Source organism: Ursus americanus, chromosome 12 (assembly GCF_024610735.1).
Source record: "Ursus americanus isolate L20-20 chromosome 12, mUrsAme1.1.p, whole genome shotgun sequence".
Taxonomy (NCBI): domain Eukaryota; kingdom Metazoa; phylum Chordata; class Mammalia; order Carnivora; family Ursidae; genus Ursus; species Ursus americanus.
The window spans coordinates 12,145,362-12,164,356 of record NC_142138.1 but is presented as its reverse complement, the minus strand read 5'-3'; the positions used below and the strand labels follow the sequence as shown (position 1 = coordinate 12,164,356).

At 56.0% G+C, this 18,995-nt stretch overlaps 1 protein-coding gene across 8 annotated transcripts; it reads right to left on the bottom strand.

The window, feature by feature from the left end:
* Positions 1–2,673: 2,673 nt before the first annotated feature.
* Positions 2,674–12,874, bottom strand: TMEM61 (transmembrane protein 61). 8 transcript variants are annotated; one of them, XM_087865914.1, is made up of 6 exons: positions 12,655–12,874; positions 12,336–12,439; positions 8,293–8,642; positions 7,029–7,168; positions 3,637–3,723; positions 2,843–3,098 (listed from the first exon to the last, which is right to left on the bottom strand). In XM_087865914.1, the coding sequence occupies exons 2-6, from the start codon at positions 12,348–12,350 to the stop codon at positions 2,995–2,997; spliced, it is 696 nt and encodes a 231-aa protein (XP_087722040.1). In that variant the 5' UTR covers positions 12,351–12,439; positions 12,655–12,874; the 3' UTR covers positions 2,843–2,994. The 8 variants fall into 8 exon arrangements, 6 of the variants coding, with proteins under 6 accessions (XP_087722037.1, XP_087722038.1, XP_087722041.1 ...); XR_015726246.1 differs by lacking the exon at positions 3,637–3,723 and adding an exon at positions 3,935–4,271 and having other exon boundaries at positions 2,970–3,098; XR_015726245.1 differs by lacking the exon at positions 2,843–3,098 and adding an exon at positions 3,935–4,271.
* Positions 12,875–18,995: the final 6,121 nt, after the last annotated feature.

The following is an 18,995-nucleotide window of genomic DNA, read 5'->3' as shown; positions in this document are numbered from 1 at the left end:
GGGGAGTGAGTGGATGTGCGCGGTCGCGGTCCAGCGGGAGCCTCTCGCGCCCCCTGGTGGCCATCGTAGCACGCGCTCTGCAAGGCACACGCCCACGCGTTCCATCAGACGTCTCCGCCCTTCAGCCCGCGGTTATCGCGCCCATTTCACAGGTGAGAAAACGGAGCCTGGGGAGTGGCAGGGACTGGCCAGTACCTCCCCAAACCGCGGCTCCCCTCCCGCCTGCCTGCGCGGCCTTTCGCTCCCAGCCAAGCGGGGGACAGTGGGAGGAGCGGGTCGGGGGTCTCATCTTCCAGCAGAGGGCGCGCTAAAACCGCTGTTTTCTTCCTCTCGGATCTGTTCAGGATCCTCGCAAGATCCTCAGAGGCAGAGCCGGGAAAGACCACACCCGTTTGACAGACGCAGAAACTGAGGCTCGTGGAGGCAAGGTGAGCTACCCGAGGTCGCAAAACCTGTAAACAGCAGAGCCAGGAATTCAAACAGGTCCCCACTCCGTCTCTTGTTGAGCGCTTACTACATGCCGGACGCCCTGAAGCGTGAGGCACTCCGGTAAATATGGGGTTTCAGAGAGTGATGGCACTTGGTCCTACTTTCTGGGGCACAGTAAGGTAAAGGCTCTGAGCCGTGGGTGAAGCCCAGCACGTGCACAAAGCAGAGAGAGGGATAGACTTGGGGGGAAATGGAAGGAATGAAGGGAAGGATTCATAGAAGGGATCCTTGAGAGGTTATTTGGAGTTCTGTCAGGGCAGGAAAAAAATTCAGACAAAGTGATCAGCAAGTGCAAAGGCCCAGGGGTAAGTAATGGCTGGAGCTAAAACTCCATGCACACCCTCGTCCCTACACTGCCCTACCCTGCACACTCCTCCCCTGCCTCCGCAGATCTGCCCCTCCCATGTCAACTCCTTCCTCCCAGCCTTATTCAGGCCATCACCTGGATATCCTGGCCAGCACCCTTACCTCCTCTTCACACCCATATCCTGTTGGCTCCACCTCTAAGCCTCTAATCCAATCACTTCTCACCCCCAACTACTGCTCATCACTCTGGTCCCAGCCCCCATCATCTGTCTCCCTGAATGGTCTCTGCTTCTACCCTTGTCCCCTGAAGTCTCTTTTCAACCCAAATGCCAGGTCAGGCCATGTCACTGCTCTGCTCAGAACCATGGAAGGGCACCCTGTTTTATCAGAGTAAAAGCCAGAGACCGCAAAACAGCCTACCAGGCCCTGGATAATTTGCCCTTGCCGTCCACCCCATCACCCCGCGAGCCCGTCTCCTGCCCTGCCTCCTCTCACTCTACCTGGCTCCGTGCTCCTCTCAGAACACAAGACACCCCAAGGCTTTGCACCTGCTGTTCCTTCTGCCTGGAAAACTCTTACTCCAGACGTTTGCCTGACCCCCCCTTCAAGCTTTTGTCTGAACCGTCTTCACGTTGATGCCTCCCAGCTGTGACGTCTAAAGAGGCAGCACCCCTCCCCCTGGGGGTCCCCGTCTGCCTTTCCCAATCGATCTTTCTCCGTAGCACGCAGCCCCATCTATCATGCCAGATACATTATTTACCTGTCTCTAGTCTGTCTCCCGCTACTGCAGGCTGCGGACTTTGCTTTGTTCACTGTTGTCACTCCAGGGGCTAGAACGGGTAGGCTCGAGACTGATATTGGGGAACGGAGAGATGCATAGAAGTTCCAGAAGAGAGGGAGGCCAGAGAGGGAAGCACAGGCAGGTTTGAATGAAACCACTGGCCCTGTCGTGATCCTCTGAGATTTTAGCTCTCTGAGGCTGTTTCCTCGCCTGGTAAATGGGAACAGCACCTGCAGCAGAGCAGCCACGACGATGTGAAACAATGCAGAGGCCTGCCCGGGCATACAGCAGGCCGCAGGGAATGCCGCCCTTATCCAGCTGACGGAGCCCCAGGTCTTTGAATCTCTGCTTGCTGTGTGACCCTGGGAAGGTCACTTAACCTCCCTGAGCTGGCTTTCTCATCTGTGAATGGGGTGAGGTGGAAATGAGGGATGCAGAATGTAGCTGGGCAGAGAACAGACATCTCTGCCATATCTGGAAAGTAAGGCTAGGTAGTGAGCTCCCTGTCACAGGAGGTATAGGAGCAGAGGCCAAAATAGCACTGGGTGGAGGGGGGTTACTAACAAAAGCTGACGGTCACTGAGTTCTCAGAGACACCTGCTGCTGGGCTAAGATGTGCACTTATCATTTGAAGCGTTAGTACTGTGCCTGCAGGGTCCATGTGAACCCACAACGCCAGCTGCTGTCATCTCGTGTGTTCCTCACGACTCAGCTCCTGGGGTAGGGGCTGGGCCTTTGTCACTCCCGATTCCCATGTTATACCCGAGGAAGCCAAGGTAGAGAGGCAAAGCCACTTGTTCAAGGTCACTCAACCGGTACAAGGTGGAACCCACGCCCAGGCAGTCTGAATTCAGAGCCCACATTCTTCCGATGATGAACTCAGTGTGGGACCGCGGGCCAGTCCTGCCCCGGCCTCTGCGCCCCCACCTTCTCAGCTGGACAACAGTCTCCCAGCTGACAGCCAGCACTAACGGCCAGCCGTCTGACTGCCCCGTCCTGGACATTCTGGCACAGCCGGGCCCTCCGACTGCAGCCCCCCCACTCCGTGCACTGCAGAACCACCCCGCCGGGCCCAGGCAACCCACAGCATCACGAGAGATCATTAAATGGATTTATTTGAAGCCGTTTGTGACACAGCAATAGGTAAATACAAGAGCAGTCGGCAGCAGATGTGTGTCGCGTGCCTCCCGCGTACCAGGCCCCATGCACCAGAAGCCCATCACCTGTCCCCAGCTCCCGAGTTGGCCGGGAGCCTTAACCCCCCCCACCCGCAGTCCGGGCCCGGCCTGGGCAGGAGCCCGCGGTGCCAGGTGCTGTCTCTCCAGAGACACCACGCGCGGCACAAATGACGCTCTCGTAGCTGGGCGGCGGCAGGGGGGCCTGGGTCCCGAGCAGGGCATCCCCAGAGGCACTGTCCTTCAGGCCTCCCTCCACGGGGTCCGTGGCTGGTGTCGGGGGCCCCTCAGCGAGCGAACAGCACATGGCCTCCTCGTAAGTGGGGATGGCAGCCAGCTCTGGGAGCCTACAGGACAGAAGGGTGGCTGTAGCAGGGGCGAAGGCGAAAGCTCGTGCGTGCCGGGAGAAGAGCAAGGAAGGCTGGGGCTGGGGAGGACTTCATGTCCTGGTCCAAAGCCTGTGCGGGCCCCCCAGCGCCCCGGCTACACACTTGGAGCTTGGCCTGAGCCAGCCCTGCCAACCGCAGCCCTCCCTGCCCATCCGGTTAGCGACCCACACAGGCTCACTGCACCTCGTCAGTTCTCTGCAGGGCGAGTCCATCCCCCGCTGCTGGCCAGTCCCCACTCATCCTGTGAGACTCCTCTGCTAAGCTTTCTTGACTGGCCCCTCCCCCGGCGGAGCTCCTGCTCCCTGCTCTGGGATCCCAGAGCCCTCTCTCCCTCTGTCACTGCACTGGCCCCACCAGGGGCCTAAGGTTGTCCCTCAGGGCAAGCATTGACTCTGAGCATCCAGGGGCTGAGGGCAGGGGTCTGGGGATGTTTGTTGAAAGACGGAGCGATGGTTCATAGGCAAGAAGGCTTCTAGCTTACCGTAATATCCCTTACCAGATCTGGAGCTGTGGATGCTCAAGGCAGGGTGGGAGACATGAGTTCTCCTGCCCATCTGGACGCTTGAGGCCCCATACGGTGAGTCTGCCAAGGGATTACCTCTGCTTGCATACCTCCAGAGATGGAGAGCTCACTACCTACCGGGTCAGCCACATCTATCTGTAAACAGCCTGGCTTTCCTGTGGCTTGCCCTACCTCCAACAAAGGAACTACCCTGCAGGGACTCAAGGCAGAGACCGGGTCTGTGAGGCTTCTCAGACCAGGCTCCACGGGCTAGATTCCAGAAACAGGTTACCTGTATCCTAGCTACAACGCTGATGAGAATGAGGCTGGTGTTCAGTCCTCTCGGAAGCCTGGTGGGTCACCTCTGGGAAGTTAGTGCTTCTTCCCTTCTCAGGACCCTGGCGGTGGGAGTGTCTCTGGTCCTAGGTCTGGGCTGTTTCTGCTTTGGAGATGATGCTGCCAGATACAGGGGCTGACCAGGTGATCCTGAAGGTTGCTTCCTACCCCGACGGGCTTGAGGGCCGGCTATGGGTCTGGGCACTGGCTAGTTCAACTCTCTGCTCTGCCCCATTCTTGGTGGAAGGTCATGGGGTCAGTAACTCCATTAATCTGCGCCTCAGTTTCCCCATCTATAACATGAAGACAATAATGGCACCTAGGTCACGGGACTATATGAAGATGAATTGAGAAAACATAGGGGAAGGGGCCTTAGCACGCTCCATAAACAGGAGCCAATAACCAAATCTCGAAAGTCTCTGTGAGGAAGGGGTGTGGGGAACAAAACTTATCACAGATCCCCTACATGGCAAGTGCCACCCAGGCTCAGAGAGGCTGTCGCTTGCCCAGGCTCATCCGTCTGGAGCGGGTGGGGAAGCAGTTCAACCCACACCAGGGGGTCTGCCTGTCTAGATGGCAGGAGGCAGGCCCTGGGGGTCGGAAGAGGCGGGGAAGGGAACTTCACTCTGCGGGCTGGTGGGAGACTGTGCCGGGTGCCGCCCCACGTGGGAACACCCATCACCTGCCCGGCCATGGCCCTTTTCTGCACAACGTGTCTTCTCAGCCTGAGCCAACCTCAGCCCTCAGAGCGACCACTGGGGAGGGAGCCTTGCTGCTCCAGTCACAGCGTCACATGGGGAGCCCAGGGTTGACCCCCAGCCTGTGTGCCAGCCTGACGGAGGGCACCAGCCACGAGCCAAATCTGGGCTCCCTGTCCAGTGTCGCTGCCTGCTTCTCTCACAGACCTCCTCCTCTGGACGACAGCCCAGGAGCCCTGCAGCTGAGGAAGCTGATAAGGGGTCTCATTCTCCTCTGAGCTCCCACTAGCCTTTGCATGTGAGGGCAGGCAAAGAATATTGCTTCTGGAAGCAAGCAAGCTAGATTCTACTATTGTGGGTTGTTGTGTGACCCAGGCCTTGTCCACACAGCCTCTCTGAGCCTCTTTCGCCTCATCTGTAAAATGGGTTTAACAATGGAAAAAGCTCTGACAACACTCAGAAAAATGCAGGTAATACAGCTTCCAGAGCCCTATGTCTTCTGCCCCGCTCCCCTCCCAGCCACACCCCTGCCTCTCCCTGTTTCTCCAAGCCCTGGAGATGGGAGACAGATTTGGGGTACGCCCAGAATCACCCGAGCAGGCAACAGCTGGCAGGGCAGGACACAGGTGCCGGGTAAGCTCACCCCACAGCAGGAAGTTTGCTTACAGGGCAGGCATGGGGTAGCCCTCATGCCACCTGCTGTTGCCTTAGTAACCAGCTGGGCCCAGCCAGCCCTACATCCCATACCCACGGTCCAGAGGCTGGGAACGTGGGGACCATGAGGCCGCATGCAGTGTGGCCATATCATACACACTTCCAGATGTGTGGCTCCATTTGTGGAATATTCTGGATACGGCGCCCTGCAAGTGTGTGGGGTAGGCCTGCCACTGTGGTCCCCGGGCACAGCAAGCTCCACGGAGGCTAGGGCCTGCCCCACTCTCTGGAGCCCTGTCGGGGCAAGAGACCTGGGCCCCACGTTGTCTCTTCCACCCTTCAGCTGAGTCAGGCAGCCACAGTAGGGAAGGGAAGGGACAAGGATGAACTACTATTTGCCCAGTGTGTAAGTTCCCTAATCTATAGCATGCCTGTGACAAGCTTGGAGGCATGGCTCTCACCCACTGTACAGGGAAGTAAACGTCACGCAGCAACTAAGCAGCAAAGCCCCAGCCCTGTCTAATTGCAAAGCTCAAGCCAACTGCACCTATCACCCTTCTTCCCATCCCAAGGCCTAATCTGTCCACACCTTAGCTCTCTCATCTGTAAAATGGGCCTAATCCTCACGCTTACCTCCTACCACTGAGGCTCAAATCAGTTAGTGGGCACCGGAGGGCGCGGCAAGCTACAGAGCACAGTCACGCCCAGCAGCAGAGCTAAAGTGTGTGCGGACCCGCGGGGTCTACACTTCTTCCCCATCCATCACCTCACCCGAGCCTCTCAGCCATCTCGGGAGAGTTCTGGCACAGCCAGATGACAGACGAAGGCATAGACACGGTTCAGAGAGTCCAAGTAACAGGCTCAAGGACACACCGCTTATCAACGAAAGAGCACATGCTGAAACCCTCATGTCTGAATAGACCCAGGCTTTTTCTGCTGGGCTCACTGAGGGTGGGGGCCCTGGGAGGCCTCCTGTCCAGCCACCAGCAGAGTAGCCTCCCCGTGGGGGCCAGAGGCTGGCCTCACCAAGCAGCAGGGCCGGGCGATGTCAGCTTGAGGGACAAGAAAGTCATTCACAGAAGCAGCCTCCCCGACATCCGGCCATCCTCGTTCTGGACCTATGACTTGGGTCTCCAGACCTCGTGGGCCATGAGCACTGTCCTGGTTGGGCTTCTCCCTGGCCCTGCTGGGAATAAAGGCCAACTGCCCCCCCCCCCAACACACACACCGTGGCCCCGACCCTGTTGAGTCAACACACTTGTGTATACAGACAACACCCACCCCAAGCAGTCAGGCCAGGCTGGGTGAGGAGGGACAGGTTGTCGTCCAGCGCACCCTGACGGCTGGCCTGCTTCCAGTCAACCACTAGCTCGCTGTGTGACCAGGTGGGTCGTCGGTCTCTCTGAGACCCAGGCTTTTCATCGGAGAAGTGAGGGGATTGGCTGAAGGCCGAGGCCTTGTGCTTCCCCCTAACAGTTGGGTCAAACCAAGGCCAGACCATTGTACCAAGTGGTCCCTGGTGAATACTCTATTGTCTCTGACCTCGGGGAGTCACAGGCCAGTAGCAGGAAGAATTTGTTACATTCTTTAACTCAGAATACATTTTCCCCTCTCACTAAGGGGAGAAGGGTGTCCAGGTCCCAGGCCACTTCACTAATGTCTGGCTTAGCCCCGACTACCCCAAAATCCAGGGCTTACAGGCTGGGGTGGGAGGGTGCCAGCTTGGCAGCCAGCCGGCTCGGCCACCTTCGAGCTGGATATCCCTCGGCTTCTTCTTCTGGAAATGGTAACAGGGATTCTTACGTTGCAGGCCGGCAGGACTGGAATTTATGCAGGCCCTGGAGATGTAGGCACAGCCCATACTTGACTGAATGAGTAAACAGGTAACAAGCACACACATAATGCATGCATCGGCCACAGGGCAAAGTGGGTTCTTGGTATCTTGGTGATACTCTGTTGACGTATGTAACACAGATTACATACAGAGCAAACAGATGGTATATCTGTGGTATGAACATTTCGTGGAGGGGGTGGGGAATGAAGGAAAGATTGCCTAAAAAGGCTCCTGAGAGGGAGCAATAATTTTAAAAGGGTAGAGAAATATGGTCTTAATGCAAGATTTTGTCTCCGCCCCCATCCTGCCCCCGAGCCTTTGCACAGGCTCTTCTGCCTGCCTAAACCGCCTCTCTCTACCTTATGCACTCGAGCCAAAGTTACATCTACGGCACACCTACTGTGCGCCAGGCAGGCACCGGCTAAGTTCTACAGGTGCACGTCCCCTAAGCTAGGGAGCAGCGAGAGCGCAGACTCTGGGTTCAGGTCCTGACTGTGACGCGCACGAGCTGGGTGTCCGTGGACAAGTCAGTTCGTGTTTCAGTGTTCTCAGCTATAAACGGGGTACAGGACCCACTTCAGAGAACCGCTGTAAATACAAAATGAGTAGATATATGAGAAGCACTTAGAACAGCATCCAGCACGTGGGTGAATACAGGTGCTTCCTATCATTGTGCTTTTCTCTCTGTCTTACTTCAGATGAGTAAGCTGCGGCTCAGTGGGGTGGCAGGGTCTACTTTCCTACTTGCTAGTTAGTGACAAAACCAGGGGAGGATCCCAGTAGGCTTGACTCCTGTGCCTGAGCTCTGAACCCCTATGCTACTCTGCCGCATACCATGCTGAGCTCAATTGCCACCTCCTTTGGGAAGCCTTCCTGGGTTTCTCCACATCTCCATAGGCCCATATCTGCCCCCTCTCTGACAGCTCTAACTACCTTGGTTTGTCCAAATCTGTCAAAGGGCTTTAAACTCCTCCAAGACGGTGCTGATCCACCTCCTAGTCCCCATCGCATAAGCCAGGCCTGGTTCAGAGGAGAAACCCCAGGAGAATTTGCTACACAAATGCCCAATAGTGTGACAGTGCCTTATCCACCACCCCCCACCCGTCACCTCCCCCCTGCCCCGCTGACCTGTAGCTCTCCTTCTCCGAGGACTCCACAGTGAGGTAGTACAGGTCTCTGGAGAGGCGATAGGGATCCCACTGGGGAGGCCCCCGGGTGCTGGCCTTGATGGACCACAGCAGGCCGAAGAGGAGTAGCAGGCCTCCTGCACCGCAGCAGAAGAAGCTGACCGACCTGAGCAGGGGGCTGGGGGCCTCAGGCACGGGGCGCCCGGTGGGTGGGGCCGGCTGGCCGGGCTGAGCACCTGCGTCTCCTTCACTCCACCATGCAAAGCAGAGCGTCCCGGCTACCAGAAGCACCGTGCCGCTGACGGTCATGCAATAGCGCAGCGCGGGGGCCGCTCGGCTCGCACCACACGTCTGAGCACGGAGAAGGGGAGAGGGGAGAAAATGGGGAGAGGCCTGCCGGGGGACTGGAGACCCCAGTCTTAGTCCTCCCCTGTCTGTCTGAGGTCACTGTGTAACCTTGGAGAGGTCATCTGACACCTCTGGGCCTCTGTTTTCCTCATCTGTAAAAGGGGGATAATACTCCCAACTTTGTAGGGCTGTTTCAGAGGTCACCGAGAACGGGTTCCAAGTTCCGAGCACCATGCCTGGCACCCAGCAGGAGCTCAGCAAGTGTGGCTCTGTTCATTCCAGGGCCCCCCCAGGCCTCCCAGGCCCCATTGGCCTGGTGGGTATGACTCCCCGCCGCCCCACCCCCACCCCTGCCGGCCCGTCTGCTACCGGCTGGGAGGGATGAGCGGGCACACTTGTTGGGCCCACCAGGCCTTCCATGGGTGGGACCTGCTGGTTATGCAGTAGCTCCCTTCCCCCAGTCACGGTCCTGAGAGTGGTCGGTACTTCCCTCCAGCGGGCAGAAGAAGGCACAGACCCAGGGCAGGTAAAGGAGCAGGGGTGAAAGTGGGGACTGAGGAGCCCCAAGTTGACATCCGTGACAGGAAACCCCTTTGTGCAAAAAGATGTCCGCCCTGGCCTTATTTTTATAAGGGTCCTAAATTTGGAGAAAGCCTAAATGTCCACCTACAGGGAACTGATGAGTAAAGCATGGCATACCCTCTGGATGGGATATTCATAACCCTTTTGAGAAAACAAGCTCAGCACCAATGTTTAACAGCTACAGGGGGGAGATGTGCATATCTTCCTGTTTCCGCCTTAGTCTACCAAATTCCTTCCATCAGATAAAGAAAAATGCACAGGAGAAACAAAAACTAGGAGGAAATCTGGCCCCAGATCCTACAGGAAGGGGCTAAACCTACGTCCATGTTGTCCCCAAAGCCAACCTCTGGGCCATTGCACGCACTGGTCTCTCTGTCTGGTAACCGGACATGATCTCCCCTCCAGGCTCGGCTTGGCCCTCACCCAAGAAGCCTTCCCTTAAACACCACGTGTCTGGGGCCTTCTTAGGTCCTAGCACTTCTCTGTCTGTGTTTAACTTCTCCTTTGCTTGTGCTCCCACCAGACAGTGAGGACCCTGCAGACAGGGTCCACACTGGCCCTGTTCACGGCTGTATCCCGCAGCGCATAGCACATAGGAGCTTCTCAGTCCACGTGTGTTGAAGAAATTCCCTTAAGTGAGGGCAAGTGTTACTGGGTAAACACCTGCTATGTGAAAAGCCTCCTTCCCCGCTGAGAGGAGGGAGGGAACGCAGGATTCCAGAGGCTCCAGCACCCCGCCACGGACAGGAGGCCTGGCTTTGGTCCCCACTCTGCAGCTCTGGGGTAAGCTTACCACCTGCCCCGGCCTGTTTTCTTACCCTTATAAAGGGCAGGCTCTTTGGCAGGCTTCTAGAAGAAGTTAAAGAGATACCATCTCCTCTTATAGAATCCGAGTCAGTGAAGGCCGGGGCTGGGGCACTCATAGACCCTAGACCAGTGATCGGGAATGCCTTCCAAATGGGGCCTCACCCAGCCAGGCGCGCTGGGCCCAAATGATCCCTGCTGTGCAGCCATTCAAAGGTGTGCTTCTGGGGGAGCCGAGGGTCATAGTAAAATGGTCAAGATCTAGGGAAGGGGCACCTGGGTGGCTCAGTTGGTTAAGAGGCTGGCTCTTGCTTTCGGCTCAGGTCATGATCTTAGTCGGAGTCCTGGGATCAAGCCCGCGTTGGACTCTGCACTCAATGGGGAGTCCGCCTGAGATTCTCTCTCCTTCTCTCTCTATCCCTCCCCCCACTTGCACTCTCTCTTTCTCTCTCCCTCAAATAAATAAATCTTTAAAAAAAGATCTAGAAGGTGAAGCTTTAGACTTCAAAAGGGCATGTTCCCAAATGTGTTTAAAAACACGTGTGTGTACGTGTGAGACAAAAAGAGAATGTATACTTGTAACAGCGGTGCTCTAGGAGTGGACCCCAAATCTTTCTGAGCCCCCAGACCACCAGAAGCATATAGAAAAATGTCATCCGTAAATTACCTGCTGTTCTCTTCCTGTGAATCTGTCTATGGGGCAAGGGCCTCCTGTCCCCAGCTCAAGGCACTTGTGGGAGAAAAAAGAACCTGACGACTCGCTCTCCAAAGTTAGACAGTGAGGAGAGGCTGTCAAGAGGAAAAGCTGCAGAAATCAGCTTGGAAAAACAATTTAGAAACTCACAGCAAATCAGTGACCGTTAATAAGCCCTCGCTGGTATATCATGGCACCTCTCCACACTCCCCACAACTGGGGTGGGTGGTCAGGGCAGGCAAAGAAATTCCTGTTTTACAAACAAGGAGACCTAGCCCAGAAAGGTGAAGGACCTGGCCCAAAGCCAGAAACTGCTATGCTTCTCGACACTTGAAGAACTTGCTCCTGGTAACTTAAGATGCTTTTAAACTTCTATAAAAGCAGTAATTGCTCATTGCGAAAAAAAGAGAAAACCACAGAAGAGAATAAAAATGCAAAATATGAATCACCATTAATCCTGCCCTTCAGAGATGAAGACGGTCTGCAGGTGGGATTTCCCTTTCCATTTCTCCCTTGGCCTACATACATGATGATGGAGGCAACAGACATGTACTGGGCACTGACATGGGCATTGACATGGGCCTGGGCACCACATGGCACTTTACAGGTGGCCCCTGACCTAATCCTCACAACAGCATTATGGAGCTTCGAGAGTGACAGCTTGCTTGAGGTCAGTGCCAAATCTGAACCCAGTCCTGGGGACCTGGGGACCTCATCCTGGGGAACCCTCTGTGCCCACCCAGGGCCCTCATTTCACAGCCCCACCCCTCAAGACCCAGTCCAAACACCAACCACCTCCTCCCGGAAGCCCATCCGCTGCTGCCACCCCCACCTCCCACGAGCCAGAGAAGGCCCTTCCCTGCACCCAATTTATCACTCCCTCTAACCGTGGCCAAGCTCCGTGACCTTGAAGCTGTTCAGCACCCCTAGCTCAAACTCTGCCTCTCAGGGAAAAGCAAGTTGTAAAGATGAGGTGGCAGGACGGCAAGCTGTAATGAAGCATGGTGACACAGAGCTGGCCAAGGATGGACCCTGGCTCTGACACTGGGCAATTTGCCTAGCTTCTCCACGCCTCAGCTTCCTCCTCTGTAAAATGGGCACAATCACACTCTGTGTAACCAATAAGAGAACTCCAGCGACCACTTTTCTGTAAGATCTAAACCATCCAGGGACACCTGGGTGGCTCAGTCCCTTAAGCATCTGCCTTCGGGTGAGGTCGTGATCCCAAAGTCCCGGGATGGAGTCCCACATGGGGCTCCTTGCTTAGCAGGGAGCCTGCTTCTCCCTCTGCCTGCCCCTTCCGCTGCTTGTGTGCTCTCTCTCTCACAAATAAATAAATCAAAACTTAAAAAGAGAGAGAGAGAGAGAACTAAACCATCTGAACAGGAAGTGGTCCAGACCATTCGAATCAACTGCCAGGTAAGCTGAGGCCCTGACTACCATGACCAAGGCCACCCAGCGAGTTAGAACACAGGAAGAGCACGAAGAGACCTGGGTGTCCACTCTGCACGAGCAAGTCACTGTAGTCAAGGTGTAGAGAAGGCGTCCAGGCAGGGTCGGCGTTAGGAGGAGCCTAGATGCCTTGGAAGGAGGGAGATAAGTAAGCTTACACCCACCTCGGAGGAAGCCATCAGGCGGCAGGTGGCCAGGCGTGATCCAGGCGCGGTCCAGGCGCGGGAACCAGAGGGCGGCACGATCCCCCGACGGCTGTCCCACCGGTCTGCAAGAGGCGTCCGGCGTTAGGGAGCGGCCCTAGCGGCGGTCCCCTAGCCCGGCTCCCCGCGTCCCCCAAGAGCTCCAAGGTCCGGCTCTCGGTCTCTTCCAGGGGTGTCCGAACGCCCCCGACTCCACCCGCAGCCTCCTAGCGTCTCGTCCGCTCCCGTCGCCCCCCCGCCCGCCGCCCAGGGGGCGCAGAGAAGTGTCAGCCGGCCGCACCCCACGAGCGCGCCCGGGGGCTGCGATCCCCGCACGGGCTCTGCGAGAGGCGGGGCGCTCCGGGGGCGCCGAGGGGCGTGCGGAGCCCGGCTTCGCCCTCCGCCCCCGCGCGGCCGCCAGCCCCGGACCCCCGGGCTAGCGCTCGGACCGCCCGCCCCAGCTCTCCTCCGATCCCGGTCCTCGCGCGCCGTCGGTCGGGCGGAGACTCCGGGACGGCCGGTCCTTGGCTCCAGGTGCCGCGCCCCGGCCCCGCCCGATCTTAAAGCGACCGCACGAGCCGGGGTGGGCGGAGTGGGAGTGTCCAGGCCTGGGAGCGGCGGCCGTCCCCACCCCACCCGCTTCGGGCCACCCCACAGGGACAGGCTTGGGAGCCTAGACGGACTCAGTCCGAGAGGGTCCTAGAAGTGCTGAGCCCATGCCTCCTCGCTCCCATTTTACAGGAAGGGAAACTGAGGCCCAAAGAGGGTTCGCCGCATATTTCCTAGAAGTAACTGGTTTTTGCTTCTCAGAAGACTCAATCCGAGAGCAAGCCCTACCCGCAGGACCTCACATCCTGAGGAGAAAGGCATTCTCAGAAATGATGGGGGGCATTTAAGCGCTTCTTCCCCCAGGGCCTAGAGGAGGTCGCTGCCCCAGCCCTGAGAGGCTGGGGCCAGTGGGGCTTGGGAGCAGGGCCTCCCACCTGCTGTGTGACCTAACCTCTCCGAACCTTCTTCTTCCTGTGTTAGAGGAGGGCTGATGGTTCCAACTCACAGGTCTTCCAGGACTGAGTTAAGCAGAGCAAGTTAAGTGCTAGGCCATTTAGCAAGTGCCGGCTAAAGGCAGTTTGGGGGGACAGGGGATTTAGGAGTCTGAAGGAAGTCCAAGTGGTGCGTGAATTCGAAGAGTCTTCTATGGGAGGACACCTGAGCTGTCCTAGAACATGGGGAATGGGACATGGCATCCAGGCTGAAGGAACAGCACGTGCAAAGCTGGACAAAATCACAGGCTGGTTAAACCTTCACAAAATCCATGTAGGTCAAAAGGAGACTGTTCCTGGACGAGCTGGGGTCTGGGTTTTGTTTCTGTCTTTTCTTGCTGCTCCAACAAGCCAGGGGACTGGGTCAGATTCCCGTCTGCGACAGCTAAGGATTCCCCACTAAGTGGGTGGTGACCAACTTCCTCCCTGCCCAGGGACACAGAAGGTCACAGCAGCCTGTCCAGTTGAGATCTAAAGCTCAGAGAGGGAAACCCTGCCTCAGAGTCAGAGAGCAGGTCAGTGGCAGGGCTCAGGCCCCCAACTCCTAAACTCCTGGTCTCTGAGGAAACATGCCATCCAAGAGCGTTAGAGCTCTCTGAGCACAGCCTCCCCTGACTGGTGGGGTCCTTTTCATCCTGGCTGCACGAGTCTCGGGAAACTGAGGCTCAGAGAAGCCTGCATAAACACAGAGTTCAGAATCTCTGAGCTGAGACAGGAACCAGGCAGACCTCAAACCAGGATCCGCTTCAGCTTTGCTGTTCTTGATCAGGAGGTAGGGACAAGCCCACGCGGACCAGAGGCCGCCAGCAGCCCCCTTGTGCCCTCACGGACTTGCTCAGGGGGGTGAGAGAGGAGGGGGAAGCTGGAGGGCGTGAAACTGGCAGCATGACTCACTCCTGCAGGGGCAGGCATCCGTGCAGGGCACGTGCCCCCTCACTGATCAGGACCCACCCACCCCGCCACCCCTCTGCCAGTAGGCCCAGGGTAAGACACAGGTTGGTGAGGTGGAGGTCCCTGCCTGGGCACACCCCTGTCCCTGTTTAAACCTGAGTCCCCTGGCCCGGGCTGGACACCAGGTCCTGGAGTTGGACAGGTTGCGGCTTCTGTCCCCGACTCAGCCACCCCCAGGTGGGAAGACCCTGGCCACGTCCTTCTCTAGAAGCAGCTGTTCCTTTATCTCTCAAGTGGAGAGCACGGCACCTGCTTCCCAGAGTCGTTGCGAGGGTTAGTGAAGCCCTTACCCACAAGAAGCTGGCCTGGGTGCACTCTCACATGGCAACAAGGCTCTATTTGTGACCCCTAGCCCATGGTGACCTCCCAGATGGCAGCGACCAGACGGGGCTTGGCTCAGGACCCAGCCAGACCCAGCAGAGCCGGGACCAGAGGGGCTGGGACTGGATCCTGATTGGAACCCAGGGATCTGGCCCCGTTCTGCCTCTGCCCTCCTCTTCCCCACTGGTCCCAGAAGTTCTGGTCCCAGCCCTCGGGGTCTGCCAGGGTGCCTGGGCACCGGAGTGCGTCCCACAGGCTTGGCACACTTATAGACCCTTCCTGAACAAGAACTTTCCCCGGCACCAGCCGAGCGACCCACAGTAGAAAATCAGTCACCAGCCTCTGCGTCAAGGGGGTGGAGAAGGGGACCACCACTTGTACCCACTTATTACCTCTCACGAGCCAAGTGCCTTTCCCAGTTAGCTGTCGCCTCAGCTACGTCATGGAGGCTGAGTGAGAATGCCCTGCCCGGCGTTCCACAGCTAGTAAATGGGGCAGAGGGGTGGGGACAGGAGGTGCTGAAACCCACATTGGTCTGAATCTTCCAGACCTGTATGCACTTTCCCATTTTGGCCATATTGTCCCCTCCTCGGTTCCAACCAGGGCTGTTGCCACCACCTCTCCCTGGCCTCTCTGCTTCCAGACTGTCTGCCCTTCGTGCTGCCCCAGCCTGAGCTTCTGGACCAGCACCCCGAGCTCCCTCACCCACCTAAGACTTTCAGTGTTCCCCATGCCCCTCAGAAGAATGACCCCAGCTGCTAAGGATCCATCTCCCAGCTTCGTTTCCTGTGCTTCCCTCAGACCACGCTCCCGAAGTCACAATCCAGCGTGTTCCAAGCACAGCGCCATGCTTTGGTACACCTGTGGAGCTCACACACTTTCCTTAAGACGCAGGTCACAGGTCGCGTTCTCTGGGTGACTCTTCCTCAGTGTCTCAAAGCAGAACTCTCTAGCCCCCTTCCCAAGCTCCCACAGGACTTTACAGACCCATCCACCATAGCCCTGAGCACACCCACACGAAGAAAACCACGTGCCTTCCCTTCTGCTCTTCCAATAAGTAGAAGTAGCTGGACATTGTAGAGAATTTCGAATATATGGATAAGTTCAAAGAAATCGGAACGTCCCCCTTCACAGATACGGAACAGCATCCAGCCTGTAAAAGAAGAGAACTACTTCCCTGAACCCACCGTCACCTGCACAGGTCCACCCACTCCCTCACCTCGCCCCTTGCAAGCAGGTTGCTCTGGGATCCATGGTCCCAAGCCGTTTGGAGAAGCAACGAGAAATAAGCACTGGAATCAGACAGGCTTCTTAAGGCTGTCACGAGGATTAAATGAGTTATTTTATAATGTGCTTAGTAATGGGGCTTGGCTCATAGTAACTGTTAGTAATATTGGTTATTATTATTATTATTATTATTATTATTATTATTATTATTTTATCTGTAAATAAAGAAGCAATGAGAGAATCCATGATTTTCTTGGAAGAGCATCCTCCCTTCCTCCTCCACCTCCTGCTTCTAGGACAGAGGGCCAGCGTCCTTTTCTAAGACCACCACCTAGAGACAACCAGCCACTGTGACATTTTACCACAACTCTTTTCCAAAAGGGCACACTTTACAAAAATCTGCTCATGCATTGCATACCATTTTTGATAGGCTTTTATTTTACTTAACACAATCTATCATGGATATCTTTCCACATTTCACTGCATTCTCATTATTTGCTTACGTATGCAGCTGACCTACAGACAGCATCCTCGGGCAGGTATGGACATCTCATGCCCTACACCCAGCCTCCCACCCCCACGCCATCTCAAGGCTGGCACACCATAAGCCCACTGTGAATGGATGCCACAAACAGCATGGCATGCGCAATGGTGGGTTCTGATGGCGGCCTAGGAGCAAGGTGCGTTTCCATAGGGAGGGAAGAGGACTCCTGGGGAATGGGGACATCCCAGGTTCTGCCCACAACGTAGCCACGGCCAGTCAAGGCCAAGGAGTAGGAATATCTTTAAAGTACAATCTCTGAGCACATTCCTTAATGCCAAACGGCAACAGGATTCTGAGGTTTGGCTTCATGAAAGAGGGGGTTTAGACCAGTGTTCTCAGCCCAGGGTGAGTTGGCCCGCTTTTGTCCCTCAGAGGACGTCTGACAACGTATGGAGGTGTTTTTGGTTTTGGCACTGTGGTGGGCAGAGGGGTGCTGCTGGCATCCGGTGCGGAGAGGCTAGAGAAGCTGCTTGAACATCCCGCAACAAGCAATGATCTGTCCCAGGCGTCGGGCACCAAGATCGAGAAACCCTGGCTGGGACTATCTCAGTTAGGCTTTGGAGACTGCCCTGTTCAAGCATTTCAGACAATGTTCCACAGAGAGAAGGAAAAATAAATAAATGTGAATATATAATATAAAGAAATATGAGGGAGAATAAACCTGAGATTCCAGAAAGTTAGCCCTCCTCCCCTACGTGCCTCAGAAAAGTCTCTGCAAATCTGACACGTAACTTCTAAACCAGACTTACCAGAGTGCCTCTCATCTCTCGTACATAAAGAGCAGAAGGAGGGGAGCAGGCAGCCACCCCGGCCCCACCCCCAGCCAGTCAGAGCAGGGGCCCTTTGTGTCAGGTTTTGCTACTAGGGTTCTGAGTCACTTTTTCTTTGGGGGGAAACCCCTGGAGGTGGGGGATGGGTGGAGAAAAGGTTCGAAAACCACTGATCGGCTTTGATCTCTCTTTTATAGGCCCAGAAAAGGAAAGTGAGTTTCCTGAAGTCATACAGCGAATCTGAGGTAAAACAGGAACCCGTGCACAGGCTCCTTATGCCCAGAGCCTCTTCACCAGCCTCTTACCCACTATATAGAATCACTGATGCCTTGGGCTAGGAATCAGGCGCTCGGGGGAGGGGGCAGGAGTTGGCAACCCATGTCCCACAGATCTGGCTCACTGTCTGTTTTTGTATAACCTAGAATTAAGAATGGTTTGTATACTTTTTAATGGGTGGAAAAAATCAAAAGAAGAACATTCCATGATATGTGAAAAGTTTACGAGATTCACATTTTAATGTCCACCAATAAAGGTTTATTGGAACACAGGCATGCTCATTCTTGACAGCGTTAGAATTAAGTATTGTGACAGAAACCGTATGGCCCCTAAAGCCTCAAATATTACCTTCTGGACCTTTACAGAAAATATTTGCCAGCCCTGCTCAAGCTTCTGGCTCAGCCCTGCCGCTAATGTGCTGTGTAATTCTGGGCCAGGACGGCACCTCTCTGGGCCTCCTCACATATAAAATGGGGATAAAATGTCTCCCCATAGATGGGTGTTATATTTGGTTTCCATAGTTGCATACCAAATTACCTCAAACGTAGCAATTTAAAATAATACCTATTTGTTATCTCATAGTACCACAGGTCAGAAGTCCCGGCAGGTTCAACTGGATTCTCTGCTTAGGGCTTCACAAGGCCAAAGTCAAGTCAAGGTGGGAGCTGAGCTGGGCTCTTACCTGGGGCTCTGGGGAAGAAGAATCCTGCTTCTAAGCTCATTCAGGTTGTTGACAGAATCCTGTTCCTGGGGACTGAGGACCGAGGCCGCATTTTCTCTCTGGTTGCATCCAGGGACTGCTCTCAGCTCTCAGCTCCCACGGGTCCCTGTCCAGTCCTGCTGTGGGGCTCCCTCCATCTCAGCAATGGAACCTCCCTCAAGCCAAACCCACCTCACCCTTTGAATTCCTTCGACTGCTTTTTCTGCTATAGTGGAAGAAAACCCTCCCTTTGAAGGGCTCCTGGAATTAGGTAAGGCTCACCCATCTCTGTCTTAAGGTCCCTGATTAGTAATCTTTTTTAAAGATTTTATTTATCTATTTGAGAGAGAGAGAGTGCGAGAGCTCGCACTAGCAGGGGGAGGGGCAGAGGGAGCGGGAGAAGCAGGGTTCCCATTGAGCAGGGAGCCCGACACAGGGCTCGATCCCAGGACCCTGAGATCATGACCTGAGCCGAAGGCAGATGCTTAACCCACGGAGCCACCCAGCACCCCCTGATTAGTAATCTTAATCACATCTCCAAAATCCCCCTGGCCATGTAACCAGAGGGCCAAGGTCATGAGGGCCCTCTGAGAATTCTGCCCACCACAGGTGCTGTGCCGGGGAGACAGGGCATGTGTGTTGTAAACGCCGCCGTGCTAGGCTCGGACCCTCGTGCCTGCTGCACAGAGGCAGCCCGCGTGGAGAGACAGTGCTCACCGGGAGCTCGGAAACGAGGCAGACTGCGAGCAGAGCTTGCCTCTGAGTGCCCTGAGATTTCTCGGTGGACCCACAGGGAGGCTTCGCCAAAGTGGC

Excerpts from the sequence above, each read along its gene's own strand:
- TMEM61 (XM_087865911.1), bottom strand. Across the intron at positions 3,724-8,292 it reads TCGGAGAAGGAGAGCTACAG|ACTCACCGTATGGGGCCTCA; the intron begins GTCAGCGGGGCA and ends ATCCCTTGGCAG. Across the intron at positions 3,099-3,636 it reads CATCCACAGCTCCAGATCTG|GCTCCCAGAGCTGGCTGCCA; the intron begins GTAAGGGATATT and ends TCTGTCCTGTAG.